General features: G+C 43.8%; 1 protein-coding gene across 1 annotated transcript; it reads left to right on the top strand.

Annotated features, from left to right (window-relative positions):
• Window positions 1-356: 356 nt before the first annotated feature.
• Window positions 357-2,493, top strand: LOC107175622 (uncharacterized). The gene is made up of 4 exons (XM_052434882.1): window positions 357-835; window positions 934-997; window positions 1,309-1,962; window positions 2,032-2,493. The coding sequence occupies exons 1-4, from the start codon at window positions 357-359 to the stop codon at window positions 2,491-2,493; spliced, it is 1,659 nt and encodes a 552-aa protein (XP_052290842.1).
• Window positions 2,494-13,086: the final 10,593 nt, after the last annotated feature.

Here is a 13,086-nt window from a genome sequence, read left to right as displayed (position 1 = left end):
TTGAAATTTGAAATGACGGGCTATCTGTCCTCGATATTCGGTGAGTGAGCTGGCATCCCTATCACTTAAATGCTTTCATTTTCCTTTTCGTTTCAAATTCCTAGACTTAAATCATCGTCGCTTTGTTCTATTCGCTTCTCTGTTGTGAGGCAACTCCTACGAACTTCGTTCATACTCTCTGCGTCTAGGACTTCCGTTTGCGGGGTCTTTCCTCCATCACAGCGACATTATCAGTGCCAGTCTATTCCAGGTATAGCCTTTAACTTCTTGTTTGGTTGTTGTTGATTGGGTTCTGTGTTGCCCCTTTTTGTATTCGTATACTTGGATTTGTTTTGGTTTCCTTTTGGGGCTCCGATATGTCAAATCAGAAAAGGAAATTGATTGCCGATGAGAGTGACGAAGAAACGAGGGATTCAGACCTTAACTTGTCGATACCCACTGACTTTTTACGTCCCTCTAGTAGTGTAGGGCCCTCCTATGGTAGGGCTACCCTTGAGTACCCACGCTCCTTGGCTGTTTCTCCCACCCCCGAACTAGAGCTTGTAGGGAATAGAGGTGGACCCGCGTCGGGCTCTGGTGAGAACCACAGCTTTGGTGGGGTTGGGGACCCTGAGGGAGTTGGTGATGGTGAGGGGAGTAGCTCTGAACCGAGCGGACCTGCTAAGAAAAGGAATCTCGGCCATAGGGTGGAGGCGGATTCCTACCCTATTGATTTCATAACTTGTGCCACCACCCACACTGATCTATTTAAACTTAGGAACCTCTACAACATTCCCAATGAGGTTCTCCTGGTAGCTCCTGGAAAAGGTGACGTCCTTAGTCGGCCTCCGAAAGGGTATATGACGATGCACCTAGAAAGTTTCAAATTAGGAGCTCGGCTGCCCCTTCAAAGTTATTTTGCGAAGATACTGGGCGGTATGCACCTGGCCCTAGGTCAGCTACACCCAAACGGGTGGAGGGTTCTCTCGGGGATGTTTGTATTGTAGGAGAGATGCGGGTTAGGGGAGCCTTCCCTTGTTGAAGTGAAGCACCTGTACCAGCTGCGGAGTAGCCCAAGGGAAGCGGGCTGGTACTACTTTATGCCCAGTTCTGCAAAGAGGAAACTGATCACTGGGTTTCCTTCTTCATGTAAAAATTGGAAGAATAAATTCTTCTTTGCTGGAGGAAACTGGTGTCCAGCAGTTCGGTCGCTTGGTGGGGATATTTATCTTCCAACACATTTTGTCACCCTAGGTCGTTCATTTTTGCCTATGTTCTTAATCAAATTGTCACTTATTGGGTTCTTTAACCTTTTTTGCTATTTCAAAGTCGTGGGGTTTGATTGAGGGGCTTGAAGACCGACCTTTGCTTCAAGTGGAAACTGCTCTGGTGAACGCGACTACCTGCCAAGACCTCATGTCACCAACAAACCTGGTCGGTTCGGGTCTAGTGGACATAGCTCCTGGAATGGATAACAAGATCCTTAGCGCGATGAGCAGAAAGCGTGGTCGGGCTTCAAGCAGCTCCAGCAACCCTCCCCCTCCTCCAAAGAAAACCAACGTCGGTCCTTCTAAGGCGCATGTTCCTGCTCTGCCCCCTCCTCCACCTCGTAGGAGTGGTGGGGAGAAAGCTTCCGACAAGAGTCCTGAGGTCAGCATCCAGTCTGGGGACCGATCCTCTCCTCTTCCATCCCAGGATCAAGGTGACCACCTGAGTCCGTATCAAAAGGATTACAGAAAATCGGTGGGGCCCAAGATGGTGAAGGACATCGAGAGCATGGACCTCTCCGAGCTGGCTGGTTCTGTTCAAAAGGTCTCCTTTAGGCTGGCCACCTTGGTTTCGTGTTACAAGAATGGGTCCACGCGCCTTGAGAGAAGGCTTCAAGCGGACAACCAGGAGTTGAAGAAGAAGGCCGAATCTGCTGATCGCTCGAAAGAGAAGTTGGCGGAGTTGAACAAGCAGATCACAGACCTGGAGGAGAAAGTTGTTGTTGCTGAATCCACCACTTCTAAACTTGGGGGTGAGTTGGGTGACCTAAAATCTGATCTTTAGGCTACTCAAAGTGAGAGAGATACTTTGAGGACCGCCATTGAGGGAGAAATCAAGTCTCTGAGCGAGCAGCTGGCTGAGGAGAAAGGCAAATCCGCTGATGTGGACGATCGGCTGGATGCCGAGTATGATTCTGGGGTTGCTTTCTCCTATAAGTGCTTCATGTCTGTGCTTAAGGAAGAATATCCCGAGCTGGACATGAGCAAGCTGGAGGCTGGAGTGGAGAGATATATGGCTGAGGCCGGCCAGGGAGATAAGGGGCAGGGTGAACAGGATCAGGTGGAGGCTCCTTTGGATAGGGTGCAAGAGGGGGAAGCTGGGGGACGTACTTTCGAAGTGGGTCAAGGGTCCGTGCCTCCTCCTCCTGGTATTCCTGATCTCCCACCTCCTCAGATTGCTGATCCTTTACCTTCCGAGACTGTTGATCCTTCAGCTGCTGGAACCGCTGACTCTCCTAATCTTTGAGTCTATTTTTGTATAAACTTTAAATTTGCATTTATTTTGTAAATAATTGAACACTTATAAACTTTTAAATGTTCTCTATTGGCTTTCTTGTCTGGTTTTGGCTCATAGATTGTTTCTGCGAAATGATTGGACAACTTATCTGATTTTGCCTGCTGGTTCCTTAGTGGACCGAGCAGGAGTAGGCATTTACTTGCCTTAGTAAAATTTTTTGTAGAATTAGCTGCTGGTTTTTCATTGACCGAACAGAAGTAGACATTTACTTGCCTTGGTAATGTTCTCGTAAAATTAGCTACTGATCTCTCGTTGTCCGAGCAGAAACAGACACTTATTTGCTTCTGTAAAATTCTAGTATAATTGGCTGCTGGTCTTTCACTGACCGAGCAGAAACAGATGCTTGCTTGCCTTTGTAAAATTCTCGTAAAATTAGTTGCTGGTCATTCGCTGACCGAGCAGAAACTGGCACTTACTTGCCTTTGTAAAATTCTCGTAAAATTAGCTGCTGGTCTTTCTCTGACCGAGCAGAAACATGCACTTGCTTGCCTTTATAAAATTCTCGTAAAATTAGCTGTTGGTCTTTCAATGACCGAGCAGAAACATGCACTTGTTTGCCTTTGTAAAATTCTCGTAAAATTAGCTGCTGGTCTTTCAATGACTGAGCAGAAACAGGCACTTGCTTGCCTTTGTAAAATTCTCGTAAAATTAGCTGCTGGTCTTTCAATGACCTAGCAGAAACAGACACTTACTTGCCTTAGTAAAATTTTCGTCGGGCTTGCTAACAGGCGGATTTCATATTGAATTCATCTTTATTTGAAATTTGAATGTATTACAAAAAATACAAAATCTATGCATGTTGTAACAAGCCATCATGCAGTTAACAAAAATAACTTATCAAAATAAGGATTTAGTAGAGCACTTTGCTTACTGGAAATACTTCTCCAAGTGCTCGGCGTTCCACGACCTCTTCACGTCTCGTCCATCTTGGTATGCTAACTTATAAGCTTCTGGTCCCGTGGCTCGTATCACCCTGTATGGGCCTTCCCATTTCGGGCCAAGAGTGCCATGGTTAGGATCCCTGGTGTTTTGGTTCACCTTCCTAAGTACCCAATCTCCTGCTCGGAATTGCCTTACGCGTACGTTCTTGTTGTAATAACGCATGACCATTTGTTGGCACTGGGCCACTTTCTGCGAGGCCTCTTCCCTTTTCTCCTCTAGCAGGTCCAGACTTAAGCAGATCTACTCGTCTTTTGCTCCTCAGTGAAATATTCTGTTCGATGTGTCCCCACTCCAATTTCTGCTGGGACTACCGCCTCATGACCAAAAGCTAAAGCGAACGGAGTTTCTCCTGTGGCGGTTTTGTGAGTTGTCCTGTAGGCCTATAATACTCCTGGTAGTTCGTCAACCCAAGCTCTCTTCTTCTCTCCCAATCTAGTTTTCAAGAGCTTCTTTATCACTTTGTTGGCTGCTTCCACTTGTCCGTTTGCCTGGGGGTGTGCGGGGGTACAGAACTTCAGGTCCACCCCCAAATTTCGGCAAAACTCCCTGAAGTTGCTGTTGTCAAATTGCCTCCCATTGTCTGTAATGATGGCATAGGGGATCCCGTATCTGTAGATGATATTCTTCCAAATAAAATCCATTGTCTTTCTCTCCGTGATTTGGCTGAGGACTCCCACTTCTACCCACTTGGTGAAGTAGTCTATTGCCACAATTGCATGTGTCGCCGCTCTTCGGCCCTTAGGTAACGGACCAATCAAGTCGATTCCCCATTGAGCAAAAGGCCATGGGGATGCCATAGTGGTCAGCTTTTCTGGGGGTTGTACAGGAATCTCAGAGAAGCTTTGGCAGGTTTTACAGTTCCTTGCCATCTTTTTCGCATCTTGGTGCATGGTCGACCAGAAGTATCCTTGTCGAAGTGCCTTGAAGGCTAAAGTTCTTGCCCCCGAGTGATTGCCGCATATTCCTTCATGAATCTCCCTCAGTACATAATCTGTCTCCTCCTCATCCAAACATCTCAAAAGGGGCAAGGTGAACCCTCGGCGGTACAGCACTCCATCTAGTAGCGTGTACCTCGCTGCACGGCATTTTGATTTTCTTGCTTGCCTTTTGTCCTCCGGTAGAACTCCATCACAGACATATGTGCGAATCGGGTCCATCCAAGATTCTCCAGTGCTTACTCTCATCACTTCTACTTCTTCCCCTATACTTGGCAAGGTCCTTACCTCTAGTGGGACCGACTTAGGTAATTTCGGATCTGCAGTTGCAGCCATTCTAGCCAACATATCAGCTCGGTAATTTTTATTCTGGGATATTTGCTTTACTTTTACTTCATTGAAGAGTTCAACCATTTGCTTCGCCTTCTTCAAATAAAGCCTCAATTTCTCTTCCCTTACTTGGAATTGATTGCTGAGCTGGTTACATACTAGCTGGGAATCTGCTTGGATTTTTACTCTTTTTGCCTGTAGTGCATGTGCAAGACCGAGCCCAGTAATGAAGGCCTCATATTCAGCTTGGTTGTTCGTAAGCTGGAACTCGAACTTTACAGCATAGGATACCTCGACACCTTTTGGGCTTCGTATTATAACTCCTACTCCGGATCCATGTTCACTATGTGACCCATCAACCGTTACCAGTCATACCCCTTTTTTATCCCCCTACTCTGCTGGCTGTTCCTCTTGGACCTCTTCCCCTGGTTCAACACAGTCAACCATAAAATCAGCCAGGGCTTGGGCCTTGATCGCTCCTCGGGGCCTGTAGGATAGGTCGAATTCGCTCAGTTCCATGGACCACTTCAGTAACCGCCCTGATGCATCTGGTTTTTAGAGTATTTGCCGAAGAGGCTGGTCAGTCATCACAATTATCAGGTGGGCCTGAAAATATGGTCGCAATTTTCGTGCTGCTGTTATTAAAGCCAGTGCCTATTTCTCCATCAATGGGTACCTAGTTTCTGCGTCTACCAGGGCTTTACTAGTGTAATACACGGGGTGTTGCTTCCCTTCTTCTTCTCGGACTAACACTGAGTTGGTAGCCCATTTTGAGATTGCCAAGTACAAAAACAGCTGGTCACCTTCCCTCGGAGTTGATAGTAACGGGGCATGGGCCAGATACTCCTTCAGCTGTCCAAACGCCTCATCACATTCTGATGTCCACTCCATCTTCCTCCCTTTCTTTATGGTTTGGAAGAAATGGTGGCATTTATCCGTGGCTCGCGAGATGAATCGGTTCAATGCTGCCACTTTCCCTGTAAGGCTCTGCACCTCCTTAACTGTTTGGGGGGATCTCATTTCTGTTACTGCCCGTATTTTCTCCGGGTTAGCCTCGATCCCTCGGTGGCTCACTAGGAATCCCAGAAATTTGCCCGAGCTGACCCCAAATGCACATTTCTCCGGGTTTAGCTTCATTTCATACTTCCTCAATAATTCAAAGGTTTCTTCCAAGTGTTTCACGTGATCCCTCGGTTCTCTGGACTTTGTGATCATATCGTCCACATATACTTCCATAGTATGGCCGATCAAGGGCTTGAAGATCTTGTTCACCAACCTTTGATAGGTAGCTCTTACATTTTTCAGGCCAAAAGGCATCACCCTGTAGCAAAACAAACCTATGTTAGTTATAAAGGTGGTGTTTTCCTCATCCTGCTCGTCTATAGGTATCTGGTTGTATCTTGAAAAAGCATCCATGAAGCTGAGCAGACTGTGACCCGCTGTTGAGTCCACCAATTGATCTATCTTTGGTAGGGAAAATCTGTCCTTCGGGCATGCCTTATTAAGATTTGTGAAATCCACACACATTCTCCATTTTCCGTTGGCCTTTTTTACCAGTACTACATTGGAAATCCACTCCGGGTACCTGGCCTCCCTTATAAACCCTGCTTTCAATAGCTTCTCCACCTCGGTGTTTATGGCCTCGTATCTTTCCTGGTTAAAGCATCTCCTCTTCTGTCTCACCGGCCTTGCCCTCTTCTTGATTGCCAACTTGTGGCAAGCTACCCCATGATCAATTCCTGGCATATCCTCGTGAGACCAGGCGAATATATCTGCATGAGACTGTAGACAATTTACCAGCTCGTCTTTTACTGCCCCCACCAATCCTGATCCGATCTTCACCACTCTGCTTGGGTTGCTTTTGCTTACCGCAACTTCTTCCAGTTTCTCAACAGGCTCTTGGCGGCCCTTTTTAGATTCTCCTCGATTATCTAGAGAAGTAACCTGCAGTGTCTCCTTGGCCGCTGTAGCATAACAACTCCTTGTCATCCTCTGGTCGCCTTTTACTACGCCAACCACTCTGTTTACTCTGTATTTTAGTGCCAGATAATGCGTAGATACAACACATTGGCTTATCCTCATGAAGAGTCTCCCCAATATCATTTGGTAAAGGCTTCTTTCCTCTACTATGACAAAATCCAGCATCATCGTTCTTTCAAACGGCTTTGTCCTCACAGTAATTGGGAGTTTGATGATCCCCATGGGAGTTAGCCGTCCCCCTCTAAATCCTTTTAAGGATGTATTTATCCGTTCCAATTTTAAGTCTGCAATTCCCATATCATCTAGGGCCGACTTAAATAAGATGTCAACTGAGCTGCCCGTGTCTACCAGTATTCGTCGCAATTCTGTACCAGCCACCATTGCCTTAATCACCAGTGCATCCTCATGAGGGTATAAGATACCCTCTTCATAGTCATCTGTCCACATAATGGGAACTTGCTGTAATTTTGCCTTCTTGGCTGCTGGCAAATTGAAAAGCACTTCTTTGCTAGTCATGACGTATCTCCCGTAGTTCTTCCGTGCTCTATTCGAATCCCTGGCCAATGTTGACCCTCTTGCTATCACACGGATGGTCGGCTGTTCACGTTCCAGACCCCTCTCAACTCCTTCATCCCGCGTGTACTGTGATTCAATAATAGGGGACACTCCATCTACATACTCATCCAAGTATCGGTTCCTCACTAAATCCTCCACCTGAATCTTCAGGTCACGACATTGGCTGATAGTGTGACCATGAGTGTCGTGGAACTTGCAGAATTTGCTCTTGTCCCGTCGGTGAGCTGGTTTGGTTATAGGGGTTGGAGGGTACAGCAGGCCTCGTCCTTCGATCCTCTGATACAATTCCTCCATGGAGATCTTCAATGGAGTGTACTGTCTATATGCCAAGCTCTGGTCAATCAGCTGAACTGCTTGACTATCCTGAATGCCATCTCGGGCTAGTATTGTCGCAAGCTGATCTGGTCGTCCAGTCCTGGAACCATTTGCATGTAACGCTCTGGGAGTGTTGTGATAAGGGTGGGCAGCCATCTGCCTGAATTCTCGTTGCCGCTCCGGGAACGAGGTGCGCGGAGGTTGGGCTCGGCTGTATTGGAACTGCTGTGGTCTCTGAGCTACGGGGTAAGGCCGAGATCGAACTGATATTCCGCCCATAACTGAGGATTCCCCAGCTCGCTTTCCCGATCAGCTCCCGTTTAGGGCTCTCCATTTTTTTTGCCTCAGCTCTTCCAGCTGCTCACTCTTTATCCTTGCCGATTTCTCCTCTTCGATTTCTATATCTCGCCTCGCCTGTTCGTACCCCGCCGAATAATTCTGCACTAGAGGGCTTCTTAAGTTATACCACAATCGGCCGATTTTTACACCTTCTTTTAATCCTCTCAACGCTTGTGGGTGATTAAAAGCTCTCAAATCTAACACGGCCCGGTGATATCGCTTTACAAAATCCCGGAGGGACTCATGCTCCTCATGTTTCATCCCCATCAATTCCATCATGTCGTCCTCTGGGGTTACTGCTCCTCGGAACTGTTCGGCCAACTCTTGGCACATCTGCACGTACCCTTTTATACCTCCTCGGGGGAGCTTGCGATACCATTCTCGGGGCAGCTTGCGGTACCATTCTCGGGCTCGCTCCTCGAGTGTCAATGGGAATACCTTGCACCTCTGAGCTGGTGTCAACCCCTACACCCCCATCATGTCGTTGAAACGCTCAATATGCACCAGCGGGTCACTTCGACCAGAGTATTTGAGGTCGGGGAAGCGAAAATGTCTTGAGATTACTGTACCTATGATCTCGGTTGATAACGGAGATTCTTCATCAAGCATTATCCTCCAGTTCGGGGGCTTTCTCTTGCCCTGTATCTCCTCCATAACCTGCGCCTGTCTGCGTATCTCCCCCTCCAATTCTGCTGCACGGTCAGGATCACGTGTAGTTATATGGTCTCGTTCTAGCTCGGTATTGTGCAACCGCTGTCTGAGCTCTCCTTCATCAACACTGCTCCCTCGGCCATTGACTTCCAGTACCTGTCCGGGGAGAGGTTGGTCCCTCCCTTCATCTATTCGTTCTCCTGAAACCCGACCAGTGCTTCTGTGGGGATGCACCCCGTTAGGTTGGTCTGCCGGCGGAGGGATTTCCTCGACTCTATGCCTCCGGAGGCTGGGTTCTGCTCCAACATCATCTCTTCCCACGGGGGTTTCACAAACCCTTCTCCGCTCATCCCTCATCTCGTGCAGTATGGTCGCGAGAGTCTCCATTTGTTTCTCCATCCGCTCTAATCGATCTTGCATCATCCTCTCCCTGGCTTCATTTGTAATTTCCAGAAGAGTGATTGTCTCCCCAGCTTCGTTATCCTCCCTCAAAGCGTCCTCCCTTGGCACATCCATATCTAATCGTTCGCTGTTTCTCCAGTAAGTACTAATTCGGTGGTAGCTTTTTATCCAGCTCCCCACAGACGGCGCCAAAATGTTGATGCTTAAATTTGCTCACCTTATTGACCGACCAGATTCTTTCACCAACGTTTGTGTTATCAACTGTTGCTCGAACCACTGGGGTTGGAATCACCCTCCTTTCTCTTACTAAACCTGCGTTCACCAAAAACGGATCAGAGACGCCGGTGGTTTTGCTAGCGTAAACCCTCCGATGCCTAAGTTAGCACAAGGTGTTTACGGAAAAACAGTACAATTTGGATTCAATAATGGTTTCTGACTTATTCGAAGTTTGTAAAAAAAAGGCCTGATTGTAATTTGGCAGCGTTTTCCCTCTTTCAATTTTTCTGTCCTCCTCTTCATCGATTTCTCCCTCTTTTATAGCCGCCCTTTGTCCCACGTTTTCCGTTTACCCTTTATCCCTCCTTTTTTGGGTGGTGGCAGCCCCTCATGGGGCTCTAACTGTTACATTGTGGGCAAACGTGGGATCTCGCGTGTCCTTCGATCGGTTCTGGGAAAAGCGCAACTACCACGATTCTGTGGGATCGTGTTCCCGCTTTCTTGGGGGATGAGTGCTGGCTCGGTATATGATTCTGGTCAGTATTCGTCTCTGGTCAGTTCATGTTTGCCCCCGTGTTCTGCTCGTACTACTTTGGCTGAGGTGATCCACGCCGGCGTGGATAGTAGCATGGCCGACCTGGTGCTTTTATTTACTTAACACCTATGCCAAGTCATTCAAATTCTTTCTAATAGTCTCGAAGAGAGTCCATTTGCTTTACTGGAGATAACGCTTTGTCCAAGTCCTCGCATTCTGTTGGACTAAAGCGAGCCCACAACTCCTCTACAAATGTATCCCATGTAACTATTCGTGCTTCTTCTCGATAGGCCGTACGTAACCACTGCCACCATTGATTAGCTTCACCCTCCAAGTGAAAAGAAGTCAATGCCACCTTCTGGCCATTTTTAGTTTCCTGGTATTCAAAAAATTGAGATGCCTGATTGAACCACTCGATCGGGTCATCACCAGAATAACGAAGAAATTCCAACTTGGCCACTCTCAGTGGAAGCTGTTGCTGCCCCCCTGCATTTTCTTCTTTGCTTGGTTGCGACGAACCAGCGTTCTCATGGGTGCTGTGACTCGGTGTTCCTTTGGTTGCACTTAGAGACTCCACTAGCTTACTGATAGTTTCCTCCAAGTGATGTAGTTTGTCGTTGATACCCAACTCCATTCGCTTCATGCTGTCCTGCATTCCCCCCAACTTCGCTTCGACTCGTTCAATTCGTTCCTTGTTGGTTGCCATTGTTTAGCCTGCTCTGATACCAAATGATAAGATCCCAATCAGATGCTTGCTAACAATTGCGAGTAATATAATTGTTCTGCTTTTGGTGAGAACGACCACAAACAAATATTTGAGATAATTTCTGAATGACTTTTATTCCAGTATTGGAGCTTATTTATAACAGCAAGCGTAACAAGCTCAAATTAAGTAAAAAATAAAAATAAAGGAAAATATCAGCCTAGCTATAAACTCGAAACAAAATTCAAATCAAATGTAACAACCAAGATTTGACTCCCCACTCAATCTGCAACGATCACTTGACGTGGTAAACCAACCGTTATTGCTCTAGTAAGCATCCACACACAAACTTCACGTGAAACATGTCTTGTATGTGCCGTGCATGGCTTGCATGGGTTACGTTACGTAGCTCAAGCATAACCCTCATACTTGTAGTTAGGCTTGGGTACTCTCACTGATCTTCGTGGTTCTTTATCACCTTGGTGCTGAAGTATATGCTAATTTGCTGAGGAAAGAGGATGGACAATTTTCAGCAAAAGAGGAATGCGCCACATCTATTTCAAGTTTGACGATGAATTGTACAGTAGTTTCACCTTCTGACAGGATGAACCTAAAAATAATAAAATGAAGTCTTAACTAGACCTTTGAAGATTAGAGTCAAATTATGCACCAGAACAACAGGAGGTAGAAGGCAACCGAATTATTATTAGATCTTCGAATATTTTGTGTGTTATGTACATGAAAATTTTTTAAGTTACGTGTTCCGCCAAGAGACGGCTTGTGCGTGACGGTGGTGTTACATCAAAGGGACCATCAACCTTGTTAAAAAAGTAAATAGCAGCATGTTACTTGCCATTTACGTTTCGTTCAGATAAATTTAAGAACTAATTAACTTCTATTTTCTGTTTAACTTTTGTCAATTTTACGCTACAGCCGGCTTTTTCGCAGTGATTAAGATGAGGAGGTGTCTAACCAAGGATTTTGACGGCGTCGAAATATGATCTGAAATCATTCAACAATAGTAGATAAATAACTCAATGGCATCACAACAAAGGTATATAGTGGTTATCTGCTTAATTTATTATTTTCCAGTCACACATTCTCATTCTCCGTTGTCTTTCTTTACGATGAGGCCACCTCGGACCAGTTTGTTATTTTATCAATATATATTGGGATTATTATGGTTCAACTACTTAAACAATTAGAAAATATTAATTTTTATCATTCTACTACTAAATTTTTGTAAAATCTTTTATTTTACTATGTTTTCATTAATACTGCTAATTAACTAGTAAAATAATAATAATAATAATACCCTTACATAAAAAAATAATAATAATTAAATTTCAAATAAATAAAACTTAAAAAAATCAATGTGTATGCTCAGAGTCCAACCATGCGGCTGTCAATATTTAATCTTTGAAGGATGAGTTAATCTGTATTTTGTTCAATAATGATTATATTACCTTTGTAATTTAAAATATATAGAATTTTATCTTGATTTTTACTGTTGAGTCATTTTTGCCTCTACAATGTGAGCATGATATTAAAATTGCACTAACAATGTAAATAAAATTGTAATAAAATGAAAGATTTTGCAATGATTCAATAGTAAATTATCGACAGAATACTTCTTATATTCATTTAATATTTTACAATTCTTGTAGTAGTTACATGATACTCTATATATTGAGATTTGAAATAGAATTTATGTTTCCTTTTCTTTTCCTTTTCTTTTGTTAATGAATAATATTAGACTTTTTAAATAATATCTCGGTATTGAACGCGGATCTTTACATGATCACTTAAAATATCTTCATGTCACTTCAATTTAATGATTGAGATAATTGAAAGTATGACATTTTTCTTTTTCTTTTTTTAAATATAGTAAAACCTCTATAAAATAATATTGTTGGTACTAAGAAAAATAATGTTTTATTGAAATTATTTATCAACAAATGAATAAATTATTAATTTATTAACAACTGAATATTTATTAATTTAGAAAGAGAAATTTTTCTTTGTTTTAAACTAAATTTTGTTAAAACATGCAGACACTTACCTATCAAAGAGCACAAATTGTGTTCCTTTAAGTCAACAATATCTCCTTTAATGGTTACTATCCATAATAGCGTAGATACAGTGATGGAATTGTCTACTGATTGAAAGATTACTCAAGGAGTAATGGATATCTACTGATGATGATCATGATCTAGATACAATTGTACTTTTCCAAATGTTTTCACAGATGAGGCTTTTCAAGTAATGTTTACCTTAAATAACTATTTTCTATCACATGAAAATATATATATATATATATATACCAAATTTAGTGCATGGCGAGCAAAAGATTAAGGATAAGGCTGATTTCAATTTAGGAATAAAGAAAAGACAAATAGATGTATATTTTACCACTACAACAAATATGACTTGTTATAGCACTAATTTATAGCGTTTTATACCAAATGTCATCACAATCATACATTTTACAGCATTTTTGATAAAAATTGCTATTAAACTAAAATTTTATTAGATGTATAACATTACTTTTATGACATATTTTTTACAAGTTATAAAAATGTTAGTTAGCATAGCATTTTGTAAAAAATGTTAGTTAG

This window comes from Citrus sinensis, chromosome 2 (assembly GCF_022201045.2).
Source record: "Citrus sinensis cultivar Valencia sweet orange chromosome 2, DVS_A1.0, whole genome shotgun sequence".
Classification (NCBI taxonomy): Eukaryota; Viridiplantae; Streptophyta; class Magnoliopsida; order Sapindales; family Rutaceae; genus Citrus; species Citrus sinensis.
The sequence above is the reverse complement of the archived record's forward strand: the minus strand, read 5'-3'. Positions and strand labels throughout refer to the sequence as shown.

What these genes read in the sequence shown, in the direction of transcription:
- LOC107175622 (XM_052434882.1), top strand. Translation starts at nt 357, where the DNA reads ATGTCAAATCAGAAAAGGAAATTGATTGCCGATGAGAGTGACGAAGAA. An exon ending in CTTAGTCGGCCTCCGAAAGG is followed by an intron (nt 836 to 933) that starts GTATATGACGAT and finishes ACCTGGCCCTAG; the next exon opens with GTCAGCTACACCCAAACGGG. An exon ending in GTATTGTAGGAGAGATGCGG is followed by an intron (nt 998 to 1,308) that starts GTTAGGGGAGCC and finishes GCTATTTCAAAG; the next exon opens with TCGTGGGGTTTGATTGAGGG.